The sequence below is a fragment of the Mytilus galloprovincialis genome, chromosome 9, assembly GCF_965363235.1.
Source record: "Mytilus galloprovincialis chromosome 9, xbMytGall1.hap1.1, whole genome shotgun sequence".
NCBI classification, from domain to species: domain Eukaryota; kingdom Metazoa; phylum Mollusca; class Bivalvia; order Mytilida; family Mytilidae; genus Mytilus; species Mytilus galloprovincialis.
Window position 1 is genome coordinate 94,166,978 of NC_134846.1, and position 14,087 is coordinate 94,181,064.

The window sequence follows — 14,087 nt, forward strand, 5'->3', positions numbered from 1 at the left end:
ATAATTTTCGCCAATACTCGGAAACTGTTGTGATAAACGTCACGAGAATATGTGTACCTCCAAAAATTTACGTAACACTCTTTCCGGTCAAAATAGAAGACACTAAAAATATTCTTCAAACGAAAATAATTTTAATAAGTAAGAAGCACACATTTAATTTGCTAAGGCAATAACAACGACCTCGAACAATCAACCTTTTGATAATTTACAATAATTTTTAACACGAAATATCATCTTTCGTCTCTCTTTCATCAATCACAAACACCTATATAGTCAAATCGGGACATGATTACTTCGGTACTCAAGATAGCTAAATTTTCGGCACCAATATCAATGAAATATTGAGAAAACTTCAATCATCAAATCAACTGATTATCTTTTATTTGTATTTGAACTGCTTAAATTAACCTTGATATTGATAATTGTTATATAATACACCTTATCGCTATTTGTTCACCATTTATATTTGACTGTCCCTCTGGGTATCTTTCGTCCCTCTTTTATACTGGACATCACACAAGTTCCCATAAAATTTTGACGTCACAATGGAAAAGTGATTGTTGTATGAAGTCAATAATTCAAGCAGGACATATAATTCCTGGGTTAGTCCGGAACATGGGAATAGTGGCCGAGTTCACTTGAAACTCTTCAATCAACTTCAGAGTTAATAGATTATCACGTGAACGCACTAGAGTTGATATTCGGAACAACTCTAAGTAACTCTAGGGTAAGGCCCTGACCAAGCATAAAAAATAAAATATTCTCATTGGTTTGACGTCATTCAAGAGTTTCTCGAGTTTAACCCTGGCTCGGTAAGGGTTGGAACCAGGGTACGAGGGGTTAACTCGAGTGGTTCAAGTATAATCGTTTTGTTTTAACCCGAGTAAGTAAAGTTAACTCTTAGAGTTTCAAGTGAACTCGGCCAATGATAAGATGTACATGTATTGATATTTATAAAGAAATAAGTCATTATGATTTCTCAGTTAATTTAGTTTTCTTTGTATTAACCCAATTACATTTTAATACATGTATATAGTCTGATTAATCTCAAACTAGTTTGGAAACTTGAAAAGTAATAGTTGCATGATATTGTGTGTCCAAATATTACCTGTACACCTTGATAAGTATTGTTTCATTTGTTTTTTCCACAATGAACGAAACAATAAACTATGAAGTTGTACTGTAAATAGGGAAATATGATATCATACAACTGTAATTTTCAAGTTCCCATTAAAAATCTACTTCAGTCAATTCAAAGAAAACAAACGTTAAACAGTCAGGGGACTTACTGAAATAAGTGATTTTTAAATCACTTATTTGAGTAGCAAATTCGAGGTTTTGTCACAAATTGGGATTATGTATTTTTTTCAAAATTTTAAACACATAGGTTTAAATAATATCTTTTAATTAGTAACATTAAAAAAAAATGAACTTTTTGCTTCTTTTAAGTAGCAAGGTGTATGCCTTTGATGCTATCATTTAGCTGAAAATTCTATTTTAGTTGAAAAAATGCTATAATAATGGCTTTACATAATGAACTGATACTTTCTTAAAAGATTTTTCCCAGCAGTGGGAGTATTTTTCCTGTGAAGTTCAAGGTTTCATCTTTCAGATTATGTAATAAAATTCTACTGTTCTCGATAAAAATTCCACTGTTCGGGGGTATTGAAATTAGTGGGGGTTATTAAAAGAATGATACTTAAAGAAGTGATTTTTGAGAAGGAAATTGAGGTCTGATACTTAAACAAGTGATTTTTATGTCATTATCCTAGATTCAGTACAAGGTCATCACCTGAAATGACCTGGTCATCCTAGACAACACAGATGTTGGTTCTGATAAGTTCAGAAACATAATTAGTCCCTGGATCATTAGTATTCTATATTTAAAGCTACAATAAGATTAAATCACTTCTTCTAGTGATTAATTTGTACTACCTAAATAGGTGATTATTAAAGAAAGACAACTCTAACTTCCAACCTTTATGGAAATAATGTTACTTGAATCAGTGATTTAGAAAATCACTTATTTAAGTAAGTCCCCTGACTGTTAAAATGACATTACTTCATATGTATTCCCCATTGTCCTGATATATTCTGATTTAACTATCCTCCCATTACTCATCAAGCCCTATAATAATACTTTTACTTTGTAGAATTTGTACTAACTGCCTTACCCTGAACTAGTGTTTTTTTATGTTAAAACCACATTTCTGTACATATCAAGCTGGAAAGAACTGGGTACTTTTGGTTTTCTTTTGACTAGCAGTAAAATGTTTGGTGAAGTGCTGGGTTGTGCTGAAATGAGCTATATATACACTATATATAATGGGGATGTTAAATCCAATACCTCATAGAGAGAGTTCCTTTCAAATGGCTGTCAAACTCTTCCCCTTTCATCCTGGTTGACGCCTGTTAGAGGATGTTCTAATTGTATTTATAATTAGTTTGTTCTCATGCTAAACATGCACAAAACATTTGCCACTGGACATAAAAACTAACAGCAGTCAAGCAATCAATTTATGACTTTGTTTTTTTAGGAAGATGACCATTCAACTATTGAGACGCCATGTTCTCCGACTTGGACGTTCAATTGTATCAATGAACAGGCAGACCAGTTATTGTTCACAAAAAATGAAATTATTTCAGATGTCAGAAACAGTTCAAAAGTCATCACAGTGTGCATTTCAAGGATTTTCACGACATATGTCAACAGAACCAAAGTTTGAAGCATTTAACGTACAGGATACAAATGATTTTAAAAATAGAGTTCTGGAAAGTTCTACGCCAGTAATAGTAGATTTCCATGCAACGTAAGTATCTTAAACAGGGAGTTCTTTGTAAGGTCTACCCCAGTAATAGTAGATTTCCATGCAAAGTGTTTCTTTTATTTTCACTATGATAGCAAGAGTACTAGGAGAAAAAATATGATTACAGAACATATAAACAGATTATGAACATGGTGAATACAATTGAATAATGCTATTATTGACATTTAATTATATATTAAGGGATGGATGTGATGGTGATCCCTTAAGGAAAAGTTATAAAACAATTAAAGAAGATTTTCATCAAATAAAATTATCTGAGATACATAGTACTATTTATTCCAAGTCGTAGTACATTTTCATTAATTCACATATCATTATTGTATTTTATTAAAAGATAGGAAAGTGGTAACTTTTATATATAAAAAAGGTTTATAGACAATCCTTCTTCCTTTTGTATACATCATGTACTTAGAGCAATTTTCATGTTCCACTTTTCTATTTGTAGTTGGTGTGGGCCCTGTAAATTGTTAGGTCCAAGGCTTGAGTCAATTATAGCATCTAGTGCAGGAAAAGTGCATTTAGCCAAAGTAGATGTCGATGACCTGGCAGAAATAGCTATGGATTATAAAGTAAGTTAATGTCAGCCACTATTGAGAAATAGCTATTTACTTTTAAATAAAATATTTATGACAACCTAATTGACATTGCTGTAATAGATAGGGAGTATAATGTAAGATTTAAGTAGAAAAATATAAAAAAGAAAATGTGGTACGATTTCCAATGAGATACTCTCCACAAGAGATCAAATGACACAGAAACTAACAACTATAGGTCACCGTATCGCCTTAACCAGACGACAATGAAGAAATAGCTATGGAGTACAATGTAAGATTTAGGTAGATGTGTCATTTGGCTAGTCATCTTTTGAATCAGGATTTTATTATTAACATTTATTTCTTGTGATTACAGGTTCAGTCAGTTCCAACAGTTTTAGGAATAAGAAATGGTAAAGTTCTTGACCAGTTTATTGGACTACAAGATGATGATCAAATCAAAACATTTGTAGAGAAATTAGTTAATTAATTGTTTTAATGGTTGATCCAATGTGATAATAAGATAAACAGTAACAGAAGTCATATTTCTTTATAAAATAAAAAGCATTAGACTGTTGACCTTATTGCTAAAATTTTGCCATTGCTGGACATTACTGCAGTAAAATGTTGACATCACAAGTGAAACTGTTTGATACTGAGAAATGAGGTTGTAGTAGGAAAGAAGCTTTTCAAGTGTGGCTGATTCCCTAATATCAATAAGAATTAAATTTACCAAACATAAAAATATTTATATAAAACAATAAAATATTATATATACATACTATGAACTGAAGCTTATTTATCACAGTGAGTGTTGATTATTAAAATTCTAAATATTTGAAGGTAATGAATGGTATTGTTAAAACTTACATTATGGTAGGTCATTTCTACAAAGGTCAATGTTTCTAGTGACCAAGCCAAGGTCATTTCTACAAAGGTCAATGTTTCTAGTGACCAAGCCAAGGTCATTTCTACAAAGGTCAATGTTACTGGTGATGTTCAGTGAATCAGTCTGAACTTTATAATATAACTAAGCCAAGTTCATTTCTACAAAGGTCAATGTGTCCAGTGACCAAGCCAAGGTCATTTCTACAAAGTTCAATGTTACTGGTGATGTTAAGTGAATCTGTCTGAAATTTATAGTACAACTAAGCCAAGGTCATTTCTACAAAGGTCAATGTTACTGGTGATGTTAAATTTATAATACAACTAAGCCAAGGTCATTTCTACAAAGTTCAATGTTACTGGTGATGTTAAGTGAATCTGTCTGAAATTTATAGTACAACTAAGCCAAGGTCATTTCTACAAAGGTCAATGTTACTGGTGATGTTAAGTGAATCTGTCTGAAATTTATAGTACAACTAAGCCAAGGTCATTTCTACAAAGGTCAATGTTACTGGTGATGTTAAGTGAATCTGTCTGAAATTTATAATACAACTAAGCCAAGGTCATTTCTACAAAGGTCAATGTTACTGGTGATGTTAAGTGAATCTGTCTGAAATTTATAGTACAACTAAGCCAAGGTCATTATAAGTGAATCAGTCTGATATAGTACAAATTAGCCAAGGTAATTTCTACAAAGGTCAATGTGTCCAGTGATTAAGTCAAGGTCATTTCTACAAAGGTCAATGTTACTGGTGATGTTAAATTTATAGTACAACTAAACCAAGGTCATTTCTACAAAGGTCAATGTTACTGGTGATGTTAAGTGGATCAGTCTGAAATTTATAGTACAACTAAGTCGATGTAATTTCTACTTCAATCAAGCAATAGATGCTATGGATTTTGTATATTCTGAAGATACACTGATAACACAGAAGCACAACTAAACCAAGATATAAATATATGTAATAAGTGATATAATCAATATAATAATTCTGTAGAATCTGAATTTGACTTTTTACATTTATTTTTTAATAGAAATACATTCTATGTCAAATGTATAATTAAACAAATTATGCCTATTTAAGTGGTTTATATTAACAACAATCAAGTTTGATGCATCTCATAATAAAAAATATAGGATTTTTCCACAATATTATGTAAGATGGAGTGTTGTCCAACATTTTATCATATGGAGTACTTTTAGAGGGTGGAAGGTTTTGAGATAGCGTAATAGGTGTTTTAAATCACTACAAAGGTAATTAGGCATTAGTGTGAAAGATCTTTACATGACATAACTTTTTATATAGTTGTTATAATTGTGGAAAATGATAACTCTACTTCATAGATGGTTGCCATAAATGTACTAAGTGTTAACACTACTTCAAAGATGGTTAGCATAAATGTTGAAAATGTTAACTCTACTCTATAGATCAGTGGCATAATTGTTGAAAGTGTTAACACTCCTTCATAGGACGTTGGCATTAATGTTGATTGTTTTAATGTTGTTGGTATGAATGTTGAAAGTGTTAGCACTACTTCATAGATGTTTTTACTGTTGACAGTATTAACACTACTCTATACGTTGTTTGCATGCATATTAAAGTGTTATTACTACTTCATAGATGTTTGGCATTACTGTTGACAGTATTAACACTACTCTATACATTGTTTGCATGCATGTTAAAGTTTAAACACTACTTCATAGATGTTTGGCATTACTGTTGACAGTATTAACACTACTTTATACATGGTTTGCATGCATGTTAAAGTGTTAGCACTACTTCATATATGTTTTTACTGTTGACAGTATTAACACTACTCTTTACATCGTTGGCATGCATGTTAAAGTGTTATTTCTACTTCATAGATGTTTGGCATTACTGTTGACAGTATTAACACTACTCTATACATTGTTTGCATACATGTTAAAGTGTTATTACTACTTCATAGATGTTTGGCATTACTGTTGACAGTATTAACACTACTCTATACATTGTTTGCATGCATGTTAAAGTGTTATTACTACTTCATAGAGTTTTGGCATTACTGTTGACAGTATTAACACTACTCTATACGTTGTTTGCATGCATGTGAAAGTGTAATTACTACTTCATAGATGTTTGGCATCACTGTTGACAGTATTAACACTACTCTATATATTGTTTGCATGCATGTTAAAGTGTTAATACTGCTTCATAGATGTTTGGCATTACTGTTGACAGTATTAACACTACTCTATACATTGTTTGCATGCATGTTAAAGTGTTAATACTACTTCATAGAAGTTTGGCATTACTGTTAACAGTATATACACTACTCTACATTGTTTGCATGCATGTTAAAGTGTTAATACTACTTCATAGATGTTTGGCATTACTGTTGACAGTATTAACACTACTCTATATATCGTTGTCATGCATGTAAAAGTGTTAATACTACTTCATAGATGTTTGGCATTACTGTTGACAGTATTAACACTACTCTATACATTGTTTGCATGCATGTTAAAGTGTTAATACTACTTCATATATGTTTGGCATTACTGTTGACAGTATAGACACTACTCTATACGTTGTTGCATGCATGTTAAATTGTTATTTCTACTTCATAGATGTTTGGCATTACTGTTAACAGTATAGACACTACTCTTTACATCGTTGGCATGCATGTTAAAGTGTTAACACTACTTCATAGATGTTTGGCATTACTGTAGACAGTATTAACACTACTCTATACATTGTTTGCATGCATGTTAAAGTGTTAATACTACTTCATATATGTTTGGCATTACTGTTGACAGTATAGACACTACTCTATACGTTGTTTGCATGCATGTTAAAGTGTTAGCACTACTTCATAGATGTTTGGCATTACTGTTAACAGTATAGACACTACTCTATACATTGTTTGCATGCATGTAAAAGTGTTAATACTACTTCATAGATGTTTGACATTACTGTTAACAGTATAGACACTACTCTATACATCGTTGGCATGCATGTTAAAGTGTAAATACTACTTCATAGATGACTGGTATTAATTTTGATTGTTTTTAGAAAATATATACATGGTTAACTGTTGAAAGTGTCAACAATTCTCTATACATGGTTAGCATTACTGTTGAAAGTGTCAACAATTCTCAATTCATGGTTAGCAGTACTGTTGAAAGTGACTACTTTATACGATGTTGACATAACTGTTGAAAGTGTTAACACTACTTTATACGATGTTGACATAACTGTTGAAAGTGTTAACACTACTTTATACGATGTTGACATAACTGTTGAAAGTGTTAACACTACTTTATACGATGTTGACATAACTGTTGAAAGTGTTAACAATATGTATAAGTGGTTGGCATACATGTTAAATTACAAAGTATTAATAATACGCTATACGTGGTTGCGATAACGGTTTGAAAGTGTTATCACTACTCCATCGGTGGTATGCATAACTTTTGTAAGTATTAACAGTTCGCTAATGGTAAGTATTTGTAAAAAAGCTTTAACTTTCAAATCCTAGACAGCCAGGTTGTAAAGGTTCATATGACTATGCCTTTGTTTCCATGGTACATTTGGTCAACGTTAAGTTTGGGTGGTTTTGTCTGTTTCTTCAATACTTTAATTAATATTTCTATATGTTTTGCATGTACTACTTTTAGCGTGAGTATGTCCATCCGGCAGAATTCAGATAACAGTGATCATCAATACGTTTCTGGAATGTTTTCTTTTTAATCTCAAAATATAAAGTTGGGGAGACATTTCAGTGCAATTAGGTTTCATTTTGAGAATATTCTAAAGTTTTGTTCTCTTTTTTCTGCATTTAAATTGTGTTCATTGTGACAAGGGCATTGCAAATGGTCGTGTCTTCCTGTACTGTTAACTTATAGCAGGATTTCATACCATCAGATGACATGCTTGGTTGTCAATTATTGCGAGCAGACTTTAATAGTCAAATTGTATATTGGTTTGTATTAGTTGTCAATTATTGCGAGCAGACTTTAATAGTCAAATTGTATATTGGTTTGTATTTGTTCTTTTGTTATTTATTCAACCGTAATGAGGAGTATGGGCCTCTATCTGATTTATTTATATGTTCTTTTAGAAAAAAGCAAAATAACAAACACAAACTCCAAGAAAAATTAACGGAAAGTCCCTTATCAAATAGCAAAACGGAAAGTCCCTTATCAAATAGCAAAACGGAAAGTCCCTTATCAAATAGCAAAACGGAAAGTCCCTTATCAAATAGCAAAATGTAAAGCTCGAACACATCAAAAGAGTGGATAACAACTGTCCCATTCATGACCTCTCTTTTCTTATGCAAACAGTATTGCACTAAACCTGGTGTCACAGTTAACTAAACCTCTCATTTGTATGATAGTTGTTTGTAGTTAAAGCATATAAATATTTTGCAATGTAATACACACATGATTAACAAGGACTGATACTTTTGATGATATAATATATCACTGCTGACAATGTAATAAACACATGATTAACAAGGACTGATACTTTTGATGATATAATATATCACTGCTGACAATGTAATAAACACATGATTAACAAGGACTGATACTTTTGATGATATAATATATCACTGCTGACAATGTAATAAACACATGATTAACAAGGACTGATACTTTTGATGTAATAAACACATGATTAACAAGGACTGATACTTTTGATGTAATAAACACATGATTAACAAGGACTGATACTTTTGCAATGTAATAAACACATGATTTACAAGGACTGATACTTTTGATGATATAAACACATGATTAACAAGGACTGATACGTTTGATGATATAAACACATGATTAACAAGGACTGATACTTTTGCAATGTAATAAACACATGATTAACAAGGACTGATACTTTTGCAATGTAATAAACACATGATTAACAAGGACTGATACGTTTGATGATATAAACACATGATTAACAAGGACTGATACTTTTGCAATGTAATAAACACATGATTAACAAGGACTGATACTTTTGCAATGTAATAAACACATGATTAACAAGGACTGATACTTTTGATGATATAAACACATGATTAACAAGGACTGATACGTTTGATGATATAAACACATGATCAACAAGGACTGATACTTTTGATGATATAAACACATGATTAACAAGGACTGATACTTTTGATGATATAAACACATGATTAACAAGGACTGATACTTTTGATGATATAAACACATAATTAACAAGGACTGATACTTTTGATGATATAAACACATGATTAACAAGGACTGATACTTTTGATGATATAAACACATGATTAACAAGGACTGATACGTTTGATGATATAAACACATGATTAACAAGGACTGATACTTTTGCAATGTAATAAACACATGATTAACAAGGACTGATACTTTTGATGTAATAAACACATGATTAACAAGGACTGATACTTTTAATGATATAAACACATGATTAACAAGGACTGATACTTTTGATGATATAAACACATGATTAACAAGGACTGATACTTTTGATGTAATAAACACATGATTAACAAGGACTGATACTTTTAATGATATAAACACATGATTAACAAGGACTGATACTTTTGATGATATAAACACATGATTAACAAGGACTGATACTTTTGATGTAATAAACACATGATTAACAAGGACTGATACTTTTGATGATGTAAACACATGATTAACAAGGACTGATACTTTTGATGTAATAAACACATGATTAACAAGGACTGATACTTTTGCAATGTAATAAACACATGATTAACAAGGACTGATACTTTTGATGATATAAACACATGATTAACAAGGACTGATACTTTTGCAATGTAATAAACACATGATTAACAAGGACTGATACTTTTGATGATATAAACACATAATTAACAAGGACTGATACGTTTGATGATATAAACACATGATCAACAAGGACTGATACTTTTGATGATATAAACACATGATTAACAAGGACTGATACTTTTGATGATGTAAACACATGATTAACAAGGACTGATACTTTTGATGTAATAAACACATGATTAACAAGGACTGATACTTTTGATGTAATAAACACATGATTAACAAGGACTGATACTTTTGATGATATAAACACATGATTAACAAGGACTGATACTTTTGATGATATAATATATCACTGCTGACAATGTAATAAACACATGATTAACAAGGACTGATACTTTTGATGTAATAAACACATGATTAACAAGGACTGATACTTTTGATGATATAAACACATGATTAACAAGGACTGATACTTTTGATGATATAATATATCACTGCTGACAATGTAATAAACACATGATTAACAAGGACTGATACTTTTGATGATATAAACACATAATTAACAAGGACTGATACTTTTGATGATATAAACACATGATTAACAAGGACTGATACTTTTGATGATATAAACACATAATTAACAAGGACTGATACTTTTGATGATATAAACACATGATTAACAAGGACTGATACTTTTGATGATATAATATATCACTGCTGACAATGTAATAAACACATGATTAACAAGGACTGATACTTTTGATGATATAATATATCACTGCTGACAATGTAATAAACACATGATTAACAAGGACTGATACTTTTGATGATATAAACACATAATTAACAAGGACTGATACTTTTGATGATATAAACACATGATTAACAAGGACTGATACTTTTGATGATATAAACACATAATTAACAAGGACTGATACTTTTGATGATATAAACACATGATTAACAAGGACTGATACTTTTGATGATATAATATATCACTGCTGACAATGTAATAAACACATGATTAACAAGGACTGATACTTTTGATGATATAAACACATAATTAACAAGGACTGATACTTTTGATGATATAAACACATGATTAACAAGGACTGATACTTTTGATGATATAAACACATGATTAACAAGGACTGATACTTTTGCAATGTAATAAACACATAATTAACAAGGACTGATACTTTTGATGATATAAACACATGATTAACAAGGACTGATACTTTTGCAATGTAATAAACACATGATTAACAAGGACTGATACTTTTGATGATATAAACACATGATTAACAAGGACTGATACTTTTGATGATATAAACACATGATTAACAAGGACTGATACTTTTGATGTAATAAACACAAGATTAACAAGGACTGATACTTTTGATGATATAAACACATGATTAACAAGGACTGATACTTTTGATGATATAAACACATGATTAACAAGGACTGATACTTTTGATGATATAAACACATGATTAACAAGGACTGATACTTTTGCAATGTAATAAACACATAATTAACAAGGACTGATACTTTTGATGATATAAACACATGATTAACAAGGACTGATACTTTTGATGATATAAACACATGATTAACAAGGACTGATACTTTTGATGATATAAACACATGATTAACAAGGACTGATACTTTTGATGATATAAACACATGATTAACAAGGACTGATACTTTTGATGATATAAACACATAATTAACAAGGACTGATACTTTTGCAATGTAATAAACACATGATTAACAAGGACTGATACTTTTGATGATATAAACACATGATTAACAAGGACTGATACTTTTGATGATATAAACACATGATTAACAAGGACTGATACTTTTGATGTAATAAACACATGATTAACAAGGACTGATACTTTTGATGATATAAACACATGATTAACAAGGACTGATACTTTTGATGATATAAACACATGATTAACAAGGACTGATACTTTTGCAATGTAATAAACACATAATTAACAAGGACTGATACTTTTGATGATATAAACACATGATTAACAAGGACTGATACTTTTGATGATATAAACACATGATTAACAAGGACTGATACTTTTGATGATATAAACACATGATTAACAAGGACTGATACTTTTGATGATATAAACACATGATTAATAAGGACTGATACTTTTGATGATATAAACACATGATTAACAAGGACTGATACTTTTGATGATATAAACACATAATTAACAAGGACTGATACTTTTGATGATATAAACACATGATTAACAAGGACTGATACTTTTGATGATATAATATATCTCTGCTGAGATCAACTGAAATAATTAATCATATTTTTTCTCGTGTAGATAAAAATAAAGGAGATATTTTCTGATTATGACGTGGCCTTCAAAAAAGTTTGTCAAATTTAAATAGATGTTTTTCCTCCCCAATCCCACTCACATTGCAAATTTTACTTAGTCGATTATTTCTATAAACCAATACATATTAAATTAGATGAAACAAACAAAATTAAAAAAAAAGGAAAGGAAAACTAGACGGTAACTAAACCTTCATTTTATAAATAATATGTTCGCATTTTGATATTAAATTTCTAAATAAACTTGCCTTTTCAACGAAATTAGATATACTATGAATAAAATAAGTGTTTATAGATAAAGAATCACATATGATCACATATTGTCTCGACATATAGATTTTATTTGTACAAGGCATAAAAACAGGTAGAATGTAAGAACAACAGGCGCACAACAGTAATTTGTACCATGTTTAGCAAAGCACGAACACAGGTCTGCGCTACTTTAATTGGATTGTACTTGTAAACACAAAAATACAAATACACCTTTTCTGTTGGACAGTAATCCTCATTTTGATTAAATGTCATCTAAGCATTCATAATTATGGACGTATATGACTAAACAAAAGTAATTTGTACCATGTTTTAATAGCAAAGCACGAACACAGGTCCGCGCTACTTTAATTGGATTGTACTTGTAAACACAAAAATACAAATACACCTTTTCTGTTGGACAGTAATCCTCATTTTGATTAAATGTCATCTAAGCATTCATAATTATGGACGTATATGACTAAACAAAAGTAATTTGTACCATGTTTTAATAGCAAAGCACGAACACAGGCCCGTGCTACTTTAATTGGATTGTACTTGTAAACACAAAAATACAAATACACCTTTTCTGTTGGACAGTAATCCTCATTTTGATTAAATGTCATCTAAGCATTCATAATTATGGACGTATATGACTAAACAAAACAACGCACAGCTTTTAGCAATACCCACGGTTCACATACGGTAATGTTTAGACAAGAAGAACGTCATACACTTGTAAATCATGGAACCATATTGTTATACCGTATATTGAAAAAAAGTATTCAGATAAAATTTGCTTCCAGTAAAGTTTTGTGTTCGTACATCTTTGATTTTCTTGATAAATTGAACTGCAAGGTAACACCACGGTTACACTAGTGTGACAGCAACAACACAACACAAATTCACAAATAGTAAATTTCTATAGATCTCCATACTTGATGGTCATTCGGCAATCCTCGGTAGAATCCGCTACTCTCCTTCTTAGATGAGGGTACGGAATCGGCCGAGTTGAGACGAATGACTTGATGGTCTCAAACGAAGGACATGCTAATTTCATGTATTAGATTGTCTAATTCTGACTACTGCGCGCTGTATAGAATCTCTTGAACATGTTTTCTGACAAGCCTTACGGAAATCTTGCTTGTACCATGCGTAAATGACTGGGTTAATCACGCTGTTCAACATCCCCAGAAATACGAGCCAGTGTGATGTTTCTTGGAGATTGAAATCTGTCGAATAACCATTGGCAAATGCAAACGAAAACGACATGAATGGGGTCCAGCAGATTGTAAAAGCTATTGTTATAATCAACATAACCTTTGCCCCTCGTATGTTTTTATGAAGCTTTTTGTCTTCAGTTTCCAATTCATCTAGTGGCCTTGTTCTTTTGTAGAATTTCCTTATCT

The 14,087-nt window shown here is 30.9% G+C and overlaps 1 protein-coding gene across 1 annotated transcript; it reads left to right on the forward strand.

The window, feature by feature from the left end:
• The first annotated feature begins 24 nt into the window (after positions 1 to 24).
• Positions 25 to 4,143, forward strand: LOC143046413 (thioredoxin, mitochondrial-like). The gene is made up of 4 exons (XM_076219570.1): positions 25 to 138; positions 2,538 to 2,810; positions 3,274 to 3,397; positions 3,738 to 4,143. The coding sequence occupies exons 2-4, from the start codon at positions 2,542 to 2,544 to the stop codon at positions 3,849 to 3,851; spliced, it is 507 nt and encodes a 168-aa protein (XP_076075685.1). The 5' UTR covers positions 25 to 138; positions 2,538 to 2,541; the 3' UTR covers positions 3,852 to 4,143.
• Positions 4,144 to 14,087: the final 9,944 nt, after the last annotated feature.